Genomic DNA, 12,543 nt, shown 5'->3' with positions numbered 1-12,543 from the left:
TGACCCAAGGCTCGCTCTTCCGCATTGCACTTGGCCAATCGCATCCCTTAGCTCTAATTATCTCCTGGCTACCTGCACTGCCACTCATGGGTTCCACTTCCTTCCTGATTTTGTGACTGGCGCTGCTGCTTTAACCACTGCATCTTTTGATCCTGACAGAATCATCTTGTGACTCACCATTGAATTTAAATTCCTCAACTAAACTTGGGTGTAGTAGCTCCAGTACCCCTCTCCGAAATGTTCTTTAACACGTGTAACAGGAGTTCAGTTTTGAATGCAAAATTAGCTTAAATTTCAATGTTAATTTGGTTACAGCACACATTTAGCCAAAGCTCATATGGCTGTGTTTACGAGGATCCATATGTAGTCTTGAAAGTCATGTATATTCCACAGTGGTTTCCAACCTTGCCTTACACAGACAGAAATTTCTCATGGTAAATTCTGATGCGTAAAATTACCTTACCACCCCCCCCCCCCCTGAAAAATAAATAAATAAATAAATAAAAATCCACAAAGAAAGAATACACACTATTAACGATCGTCAGCACAGTTTTATTGAATTACATAAAGAATATATTCACTAATACAGCTCCCTCCAAAGAAACACATTTACAAAAGGGAGGTAAATGTCTTGATTTCCTCCAGTGAACAATATTCCTTTATATATTTATATATATATATATATATATATACCTATTTGTTTGTATGTACGTATGTACGTATGTATGCATGTATGTACCTGTATGTAACACTGTTACGTTCTGTTGCATATATATATATATATATTATTTCTATTACTAGCTTTGGCAATACAGACTTATTCATGCCATTATAATTTGTATGAATGAGAATTCTGAGACACAGTAAGGGACAATAAGAAAAAAAAAATAAAGACAAGATTTTCAAGTACCATCATGTACAAACAAACAAACAAAAAACAAACAAACAAAAAAATATCAACTGCTGGTCTTTAGCAGCGCACTAGTATGGACGGAGACCCACATATACAACACATCCACTGCCCACTTTGACTTGTACAAATCTAGATTTACTTCTATTACACAAGTTATTGAAACTTTTGTATTCTTGGTGGGATACATCTTACATCATATTGTGAAGGGAGAAGCTGATTTCAGACAGACGGAGTGGTGAGGAATGGGAAGAACGTCAAAAATTCCATTGATGACACTCAAAGAGTTCAGTTAAAGGATGTGAAAACTTAAATGACATTCATTCGCTTCCTGTGAATCCATCTGCAGGAGTTCAATCTCAACAAAGAAACTAACGGAAGTGATGAAGTTTCTTCATCATTAAATACATATATATGGCTCACACATGCCACAGCTGCACAGTTACTGTAGAGCACAGAAGATGCTGGAGACCTTTAAGCTGTTGTTCATGTCAAGTGTTTTCTGGAACTATACAGTTTGTGTGTGTATATGCGTGTGTGTGTGTGTGTTTGTGTGTGTGTGTGTGTTGGGCGTTACAACACTCATGTTCAGTGTCATGGGGTCTATGTCTATTTCAATGTCCTGAAATATTCTCCGCTACAAAAACATCAACGACACACACACACACACACACACACACACATGCACACGCACATGCACACGCACACACACTCATAAACATACACACCCATAAATGCACATGTATGCATAGAATCACAACAGCTATATGTGATGGCTATGGTTTACTAGCATCAGGAGAAAAAAAACACCAGCATAAATAAACATGCGAGCAACAAAGAGAATAAACAGGATACACACACTGTTACTCAATAACCATGTGTTTGAAGTGGACAACATTGAAAACACACACTCTCACCCACACCCAATCACACAAACACACAATATTTATCAACACACACACACTTGCAAAATTAATTACTGTACAAGGAGCTTCTAATACAAACATTCTCAAAGATGCACAGACACACACACACACACACACACACACACGTTTTTACTTAATCTAACATTCACTAGAAAAGCTTTAGTGTGCATAAAACTAGTTTAAAGTTTCCCAACCACCATCAAAAACCCAATAATAAAATTAGATTAAGATCAAGAAAAAAAAATCACGTATTTGATAATACGCTACATTAAATCCTAACCTATAATGTGTGATGGGCAGAGAGAAGAGAGCGAATGAGGATATGAAGCTGTCCAGTTACTTCACTGTTTGGATATAAAGCATTACTCTACAACAGCACAACACAGTGTAATCATGTGCAAAACTCCACTGCTGCTCTGTCTGAGCCACTGCAGCTTGAGGCTTGGTCCACTTCACTAAAATGTTGGGAACGCTGACAAGGAGCTACTCCTACAGACACAATCTGTTCCTCAATAACCTTTTATCTGCCACACACTCAGTCATTCACTCACTCGTTGACTCACTCACTCACTCAAAAAGATACACAATCACAGACACACACACACACACAAACAACTTGCACAAAAATTCACTTAAAGACATCCATGCACATACACGCTCATTGAAGTGAGTTTTACACACACGCACACACACACACACACACACACACACACACACACACTCATAGTCATGCACACACACACACACACACACGCACAAACTTAACATGCAGTATACATAGCGGAGGGTCAGCGCTTCTGCTCAGTTCAGCAGCTGCGGTGTTCTTACTGCAGGATTTTTCACATTCACAGGAAAAGTGGGAGGAGCCTGTCTAGAGAGGGTGGGGTCTGTGCATAGGGGGAGGAGTCTGTGTGGTGGGACAGCTCGACCTGAATGTTGCAGGAGGCACAAAGACACAAATATACACACACACACACACACACGGCACCACAACAAGCACGACTAACAGCTAACACAGATCATAGCACTAGCAGAAAGGGGACAATAGCAGCAGGGGGTGATAAGGACTTTTAGGAATGATTCAGGAGCCGAGGGGCTAAAACTGGTGCATGCAGGAGCTGCTAGGAGACACTGAAATAGTTAAGGTCCAGAGGAGAGAGGAGGGGTGTCCTGCTTAAGGGGGGACCTGCCTAGTAGGGGAAGGAGGGGGTCGGCGACTGAGACATACACGCACACATGAAGGAAGGCGTTGCGATGGGGTAAGGGGTGGTGGGAAGAATGAGAGAGAAAGAAAGAAAGAAAGAATTAGTAAGTGTGAGCTGGAAAGCTGTTAGTTGAAGAAGAACACATTTGTGAGGTTGATTATTTTCAAAGTTAATGCATAACATTGACATTGTCATAACATTAGTGAAGCTCTGTACCAAGCCCTTGGTAAAATTATGAAAATCAAAATTTTCTCAAGCAGTGCAACTCAGGGCTGAACCTTCCATAGTGATTGTGCTGCTAACATTATCACAATATTACAAACACCAGAGGTGGGAATCACTAGAGGCCACCTCATTCAACATTTTCACATTCAGATCTACTGGGAGTAATACATTTTGATGGCAAATTACCCCTTCCAAGATGTGAAGCTACATAAAATTTGTATTTTGTTGGCAGAGGCATCGGCAAGGATAATAGGCCTAATAAAAATACTGACAATATATAGAAAATACCTATACCTGGGCTTTTTGTGTACCAATTGTACTTGTTTCACCAAAACAAAAAAAAATGTATTGTTTTCATTTATTTATTTATTTATATATTTATTTATTTAGTCCTACCCCAATTGTATTACACATGTTTTAAATGATTTTAAGGTTTGGAAAATTCACCCCTGGCACTGGCAGTTGGAAAATTATGCAAAACATCGGCCATCAAAAGACATCATTAAAACTAAAGTGCTGGAGTTAAATATAGCACAATAATACAGGAAAGGAGAATATGATCTTCCAGAACTTAATCCAGTTCAGGTTATCTAACTACACCTGTTTACACTTGTTGTAACGAATGTCTGTAGTCACCCCTATTCCAATTCTGCAACAGCTCTCCTCCAAAGATAATGAACAGTAATGTCTCTGAAGATTAAATGATTACATTATACTGCTCATAAATGTTTATATGCAACATAAGCAGTTAAAAGTCATTTTGTCCTTAACTCACTGTGGCTTTGGAAGATTTGGAAGACTGAAGATATTTTTTCCCTTGCATGTGAGCTCATTCAGAACCAAACTGAGTATTTCCTTAGTTAAATTAGAATAACAATAAGTGGCTGATCACTGTATTATTATTATTAATTTCTCATCATATATTTTTTTAAAATGTCATTTGTGAACCATATCAAATTCTTTTCGCTAAAGCCTCAGCGGGTTACGTATTATCTATATATTGTTATTCAGCCTTCACCATTAAAATCTGAATTGGGATAATCCGATAAGACTGCCATATCTTAAGGACCATCCAATGCTTCAGATGAACTGTTTTCTATGGAAGGGGATGGGCTGAACTCTGTCAGTGTGAGTTGCTCAGTTACACAATGTGGCCACTTGTTTGTCACATTGTTTCACCCCTGCCATATTTCTGCATTTTCTTCAATACTTACATCATCTCAGCTCATCTCTTAGTGCTGAAGGAGCTACTTTCTGAAAAATCAGTCACAATAATTCTGTTGCACTAGGAGGTGTTGGCCAAAACATGGTTATTGTAGCTAACAGACATGCTAATAAATGTTCTGATTAGTCTGTTTTGTTTTTATTCATTGTTAGCCATGTTAGTGCTGTTTAGTCCAACTATCCATTTAAATGTTACAATCAGTTAATGCTCCTTCATCTATGTCTTACTGATGTTACACTGCACTGCTGTACTGCTTGTGAGTTGTAGGCAAAAGTTAGGTTGATGTAGTACACACTTCATCACATTTTACTCCCCTGAGGTCGAAAGGCATTTTCTTGATTTTTGCATATATTCTTAAATGTCCTCTTTTATTGCATTTGATACACAATTTCGATGCCAACATTTTCAGAACAATCTCTACTCTTCCTGTAGTGAGGCCCCATTTGACCTTGAACAATGTGGAAATAGATATGTTGGCCTTAATGCTAAAAAGCTAAAGTCAAAGTTTCAAAAACTCTACCTAATTCTGTAGACAGAGACACAAATTCAGCAATTACACATAGGTGGATGACACATATGTTATATATCTCAAACCCTATTAATAATAACCTCAGAATAAATATGTTTAATATTGGGTCTGTCCCAAAACCTAGTGAGCTCACTACATAGAGAGCATTCATGTCATAGTGTACATGCTCCTGACATATAGGCTGTCCCAATTCTTATATACCTTAAATATACTACTAAGATACATTAATCTGAATTTTAAGGCAGCATCTAACCGTTCCTCAACTGCTAAGGCAATCCCATGATGCAACACAAGCACAATTCCTGTCTATATCACTCTGTTACCAGAGCAAAATAATGAAAAACATGTCAAAAATAGGAGGAGCAGAATCTATCACACTGACATGCTGAGACGATGTGAGCTGCTGGGGTAAATAAACACCGGTCACGTGCAACAGGCGGGAACAAGCCGTGAAAAAATTGCTCGTCTCAATAATCTGCCACATGAGTACAGACATATTTTAGTATGCTGCCTATGTAGTCAGTGCCCAACTTAAGCAGCTCAATGTGTTTTGGGACAGACCAATTATATCACTATCAAATGGAACCAAAAGAGCTGACTCAGGAAATGTCTGAACCTTATAGTAATAAAAACATCAATAAATGTTGAAACGAGCACATGGGTTGTTTGAAGAACCCAGAGGGTTAATGCTCAATTTTTGTTTAAATAGAAGCTGTGTGTTACAAACAAAGTAAATAATTTGACTTGCAGTGTCTCAAACTTTTGCACACCTCTGTACCTGAGAAGTAGAAACTCACCTGGGAATGCTGGGTGGAGCCCGGTTGGGGCGGTTGGGCACCTGGGGGCTGTCTCCACTGTTGTTGAAGGGTCCCAGAGGTCCTGGGCGGGACGGAGGAGGAGGAGCACCTCGGCCTGCGGGCCTCTGACCAGCGGACATCCTGCGAGGTGCAGTGGGGCTAGGTGGAGGAGACCTGCAGAGTAAGACAGATAATCTTTAATGCACACAATGTAGATGATACCAGCCCTGTTTGATGTATAAAAGCTCTGTTTACTTAGTGATCTTGTAATGCAATCAAATATATCTTGGCCAATTGACTATAATAGGGATAAGGGGACCACTGGGATTTTATGCTTGCTCTGTGATTTAAAACTAAAACATATTGCAGGGTGGCACGGTAGTGTCACAACCACATAGCTCCAGGGTCCTGGGGTCATGGGTTCAAACACTGCACTGTCTCTGAGGAGTTCAGTGTGTTCTCCTTTTGTCTGTGTGGGTTTCCTCCAGGTGATCCAGTCTTCTCCCATAGTCCAAAAACACATGTTTATAGTTTGATTGGCTGTTTCAAACTGCTCACAAGTGTAAGTGTGGGCGTAACTGAGTGAATATGTGATGCCCTGTGTCTGACTGGCACTCAGGAAATAATTAGAAGATTACATCAATATCAATATCAGTATTACATCAATAAAAATGAACCAAATGTAATTTGAGAGTGGGTCCGGAGCCTACCCAGGATCACAGGGTGCAAGGAAGGAACACACCCTGGAGAGGCCACCATGTGGACATGGGAAGAACACACCCAACACCAAATTCTGAATGAAAACGTGTATCTAATAAAGCTGTATTTAAAACCAAACATTTGCTTAGTATTGTTTACATTTAAACCAAGGGCTAAACTTTATGACCCGCCAAAAGAAAAACCCTCAGGTGATACTTATATGTGTAAGCGAATGTAAGCTCAGTGTGGTCACCTGCGTCCTCCCCCAGGACCGGCCTGTAACCAGGAACTGTCCACAGGTGGAGGCAGAGGCGTGGACACAGTGGTAGTGGAGATGTCCCCGATGATACTTAGCGCCTCTTTCAGGGAGTGGTATGTACGCAGCACCTCTTCCCTGCGCTGCACCTGCTCCTGAGACTCATCCATAAGAACGTTCTGATCCCCAGCTGAATACAGCTGAGCCAGCAGCTCTGCATTAATAAAATCTTTAACCTAAGGAAGAGGCAGAATAGTCTCTATAGTATTCACTTTGCAACAGGCTCTCACTGACATTATTATAAATAATTCGTATTCAACAAAAATGCTTTTCTTATTATTTTTCATTGGGTTTAATATATGTCTATCACATCAGTGGCAATTACTATAAATAATTGATACAAACAGTATCAGTTGTAGCAATAATAAGAGTATTAGGAGTTGTAATAACAATAGTAAACCTAACAGTAAAAAGTAGTAAAAGTAAATGTATTTTTAGGAATAATAAAAAAATATATAATACATAAAGAATACGTGTAGAAGGAGGATTCACATCGGACCAATACCAGAGCCAGTGCAAAGCGATACACAAGTGCACATACTGTAGATTTACATGATTTACAGATAGCCAATCAGAATTCAACTGGCAGAATCCCAACAACAGGCCAATGATGCGCTGACGGTACTATAGTAATGATAGTCATTAAACAGTATTAAGTGTAGGAGAACTATAAGTAGTAGTAGTAATAGTCTCCTGCTTCCCAAACTGAAGAGACGGCTCTTACATTATTGATCATAAGGTGCATAATGGTCTTGGGCATGAGGTCCCTGATGCACTTGTTGACTATGGCCATGTAGGAGTCCACCAGGTTGCGAATAGTCTCCACCTTCCTTTCCAGCTGAGGATCCATAGAGAAGTTCTCTGCAGTTCCTGAGCTTTCACTCTCCACCTGGAACACACAGAAAAACAGATTCAGATTCAAAGAGCAAATTTAAGATGAATGAGGTACCATTATATTAAATATATAAATGTTATTCACTGGTAGATTAATAGTATCATTGCCACTGTATTTGCATCTATGATTTCAGACATTCATAACAGTAGAGTTGTATGCAGTAGTTTTATATTCTCAGCTCAAATGGGGACGCTATGCTGCACCAATAAGAGACCCTGGACAAGACTCCTGGATTAGTGTGTGTCAAAATGTGTAAACGTAAACAAAGTAGGCATAATAATCGCATATGCTACATTTAAATTTTTTTGTTTCATTTATTCCAAATGCAGCCAATAAAAACAAACTGTGCATTTAAATGATTTCTATGTAGAGAAATGAAACAAAACACCATTAAACCAAAGATTGAACAAACGGTTGCATATGAGTGTATTTTATTGATGAAATCTCCTGACAAAGCCTATACAGTTCAGGCAGAATTTGGAGGGTTTTTTTTAGTGCACATTCACTTGTGCATTTATAATGTTCCTCGGCTATACTGAAGACAGGAGACTTGCTCGTCCAGTATGAGAACAGATTAGCCATTTTTCTTTGCACTTCTGCTAATTACTGACCGAAGATTTCTCAGGGTACACGCCAGCACGCAGGAGGGATGCTCTCCAGCTGTCCACCTCTTCCTGCGTGTTACATGCCAGCTCCAGGAAACGATTGTCCTTGAAGACATTCCTAAAAACAGACCAAATGAGTCAACAAAAATAGTTAGCCATAATTAACTTACAGGAAGGCAACTAGCATAAATTATTCACTAAGGAAGGTTTTACTTATTTATTAGTAGATAAATTGCACTTTTGTACTTGCTAAATTCTGACCCTAAAAAAAAGATTTTATCGTAAAAACAAGGGCTTTTTTTTTTCTTTGCAACTATAGGTTCAGAAAATAAAACTAAATCTCAGTGGCTGCTATGGTGTTGCTAAGGTGTTTCTTAGTTGTTGCCCCAGCAGAAAAATAATAATATTAACAATAATAGTATATAAATCAGATTACGATATCGATTTACATTGATTTGCAATGTGCAACCATAATTAGAAGTCCATTCCACTGTTATGGAAGGAAAGATAACTCAAAGGGTCACTAGTAAAATATGTCAATAATTGTTTCAAATTTGTGGTAAACTCTTTGGGGTGGTTGACCAAAGGGATTGCCTTTTGAGTTTCCATTGAAAGGAGGATATAATCCAGGACTAAGCTTAATCCCTGTCTGGATGAACAGCCCTTAATCTTGTTAATACACTAATAATGTGTTAACTCTTATTCATTCATTAATTTTCTGTTACCAATTTATCATGTTCAGAGTCGCAGTGTGTCCAGAATCTACCTGGGATCATTGGGTGCAAAGAAGGAACACACCTGGACAGGACAATTTTACATAGTCAATCCACCTACCAACATGGAAACCCACACAGACACAGGAAGAACACTCCAAACTCCTCACAAATAATAGTGACCCTAGCTAGGGATGGAAGCCACAACCCCAGGACCCTGGGGCTATGTAACAGTGACACTCCATGTTGCGCTAATTAAAAACAGTTCATTTCTGATGCCCCTGAGATCCTTCAATTAAAAAAAAACACCATGCTTTCTTGGTGAGAATGATCAACTGGAATGTAACAAACCAAGTTCTAACCAATCACAGAATTGTAACAATCAACAGCATTACTGCCAATGCATTACTAATCATTTCACTTATTACTAGTTGTCTTACCGCTGCTCCGTATTGAAGATGGCAAACATGTGTTTGCTCGACATGAAGCTTTTCTCCACATCCCTGACCTTCAGGTTGTCAAGGGGCAACATGTATTTCTTCTCTTTCTCCTGTGGATTAGAAACAAGGTTCCTCAGTATTAACAGTAATAAAGGACTTTACAAACATGTAGCCAACCATGACCAGTACAGCTGAACCTTCAATAAAGGCCATCCATCAAAAATACAAACATTATAGCAATTCTATAAGATCCTTGTATTAGCGCTAAGAAAGTGAGATTCCCTCAAATGTTTTTGGTCCTTTTAGATTAAACTTTTAGGTCATTAAGCTTAAAAAAGGCAATGTTTTATTTGTAGCATTTAACAAATATATAGTGATATTTACACTTAGCTTTTTTGTCATTTTAAAGAGGCTCCTTCTGTAAAGAGCCCTGTCTATGTAGCCCATAGACTACTGCCCATATTCAGTAAGGAACCTACTCTGATGTGATTTTATTTTCTGTCAAGATTTGATTGCATTCAGCCAGGAGAACATTAGTGAGCCACTCCAACTTACCCAAAGATACTCTCACTCCAGACAACACAGTTCCAGTACTCCACAGCCCAATGCTAGTGTGTTGTTTGCCTATTTACTGTTTTGAGCAAGGTGACTTTAAGCTCATCTTCAGCTGCTCCAGAGTGTGCCTATTTCTTTTCATGCTTTTCTTTGGACAATATTCAAGCTAAGTGTAAACAACTCAATGCACAAAGGGTGCACCTTAAATTAGCTGAAGACATTCAAGTGTTGTCTTCTATTTCTATGCATTTACAGCATTTTTAGCACCAAAGTAAAACTAAGGACTCACCCTGTTTAAAACTACAAGCACAGCAGAAGAATATACAAGTACATAGTCTTAAAGTGAGAAGCAAAGATTGATGTAGGTATGCAAACAGAGGGAGGGAGGGAGAGAGAAAGAGAATGGAATAACACATATGGAAAGCATTAGAATATGCTGTGGTTGAGGAACACCATTGTTTCCCCTCCCTGGATTTGGAGCGGCTCTGTATGCTCAGGACAAACGTGTGAGAGAACAGGACACCAGAGAAAAGAGGATAGCGCCTTGCGCTGAGTAACAAAAAAAAAAAACTTATTCTCAAAATGTAAAGAAGGTCCTGGAGAAAGTTAGAATGGTCAGTCAGCACACATTAAGCTTCAGATCCAATTCAGAGAAGAAATTTAACCCACACATTCTCCTCCTCCTCCCTCTTTATTTATTTCTTAAATATTTTTCCCCCATTCCAGAGGGCCCCACTTCCTGCCTCCAGTTTTTCTTTGGAGCGAGAGAGAGAAGGTAGGAGAAAGTGAGAAAGAGAAGGAGAGAAATACTCAAAGAAAGTAAAAAAGAGAGAGATAGGGAGTGCAAAATAAGTGACTAATTGAGAGAGAAAAAAAGAGAAAAGGAGAGAAAAGGGCAAGAAAGGAAAAACTGAGAGAAGGGAAGAAAGTGAGAAAATGGAGACAGAAAGAGAGAGAGAGAGAGAGAGAGAGAGAGAGAGAGAGAGAGAGAGAGAGAGAGAGAAAAAGAGATTAAATGACAGCCTGGTATTAACTCTAAACATCTGGTAGTAGTTAACAGCAGTAGGACAGAGAAAGAGGAGGAGTAGGAGTGAGCTGAAGCTGGAGAGCAAAACAAGAGCAGTTCCACTAAAGTGGACTAAAGTGAGCAGCAAGAGAACTGAAGTGTCCAGAAAGCGGTCAAGAGGCCACAGCGACAGTGCTTTGTCCCCTCTGAAGGTCAGGGAAGATGCATTTTTATTGCTGAAATCAAGCAACTCTGCAAAAATCCTTTGCTGCACTAGTGGAGGGACCCCCGAATGTCCTTGTCCCATATAAGGAGGTGAGGGTCCCTCCCTCTCTGACTTTCTCTCTTCCCTCTTTTTTTTTCGTAATATCTCTTCCATGAAAGCACGCCCCAAATTCCCCGCGGTTGCCTGAAACGAATGTGCCACGTCAAGGCTGGACAGCGCTTGCAGGACGCCGACGGACGAAAAACAGCTCTGGGGGTGCAAAAAGAAAAAAAAAAAAAACAACAACAAACGAACAAACAAACAAATGAGCGATCTAACTAACAAACTGTACTGGAGACCAGAAAAGGCAAAACGGGATGGTTCCCCTTTCTGTATGTCTGAAAAGAATGGACTACTTGCTTCTTCAGAAAGAAGGAGGAGGAGATGGAGGGAGGACGAAGAAGAAGTGTCCTTCCCAACAACGTTCCGCCGCTCTCCTGCTCCGTCTGCCCAGTGTTCAGACTACCTGTTCATGGGTATGCTAGTGTACAGTAGTCTGCACATTGGTTAGATTGGGCAAGGACATACAACAATAACTAATATACGCCAAATCCAGTAAACTAGAGGGACGTGTCTGGGTCCATTCAGGCTCTTCAGTGTGTCAAAAACTGTACGTCAATTCTTTCGCAGTTCTTTTTTACTACTGCAAAACTCAACGGCATTTTATTTAGGACTTGCTGGGTCATTTGCAAACATAAATAAGCACCATTTAGTAACAAAGTAAACAACATTACTAGTATATTACTGTTAATTTTCTTAACATACATTATAAATTAAAAATGTGATGCAGAGATGTGTAGTTGGGAAGGTTATGCAGTTGAACAGATCTTGATATTTGGAGAAAGGTCGAGAAATACATACAACACACAAACACAGACAAACAAAAAGGAAAAAAAAAAGAAAGAAAAAAAAATACCCACTGGTTTGCATAGCGCCAATCAACTGTTCAAAAAAGCTCTGGAATGTTGCGGTTTCTGAAATGTCGGAGCGCTTGGCCAATTTTACGGCCAACTCAAACACACTGCAATTTGACTGTGATCAAAGAACAATCAATTTGGTCTGAAGAATGGCTTGTTTTAAATATACAGACAACATAAAAACAACATTCGGTGTTTGGCTAAAGTAGAAGTTATACTAATCTAAAGTAAATTAAATGTAACATTTTTTCATAATTAAATGTTATAGACGTACAAATATCATTCAGAGAAATATGAATGATAGAATGATAGAAA

At 39.2% G+C, this 12,543-nt stretch overlaps 1 protein-coding gene across 1 annotated transcript in view; it reads right to left on the bottom strand.

Annotated features, from left to right (window-relative positions):
* Positions 1-545: 545 nt before the first annotated feature.
* dnm3b (dynamin 3b) overlaps positions 546-12,543 on the bottom strand; it is a 37,962-nt gene continuing 25,964 nt past the window's right edge. The window contains exons 16-21 of the mRNA XM_066680616.1: positions 9,486-9,595; positions 8,339-8,450; positions 7,557-7,721; positions 6,770-7,008; positions 5,818-5,991; positions 546-3,053 (exon numbers count right to left, since the gene is read on the bottom strand). Coding sequence (XP_066536713.1) covers positions 3,011-3,053; positions 5,818-5,991; positions 6,770-7,008; positions 7,557-7,721; positions 8,339-8,450; positions 9,486-9,595 — 843 coding nt within the window. The 3' untranslated portion in view covers positions 546-3,010. The remainder of the gene's footprint in view (positions 3,054-5,817; positions 5,992-6,769; positions 7,009-7,556; positions 7,722-8,338; positions 8,451-9,485; positions 9,596-12,543) is intronic.

Source organism: Hoplias malabaricus, chromosome 9 (assembly GCF_029633855.1).
Source record: "Hoplias malabaricus isolate fHopMal1 chromosome 9, fHopMal1.hap1, whole genome shotgun sequence".
Lineage (NCBI taxonomy): Eukaryota > Metazoa > Chordata > Actinopteri > Characiformes > Erythrinidae > Hoplias > Hoplias malabaricus.
Note: the sequence above shows the minus strand (reverse complement) of the source record. Positions and strands in the feature narration are given on the sequence as shown.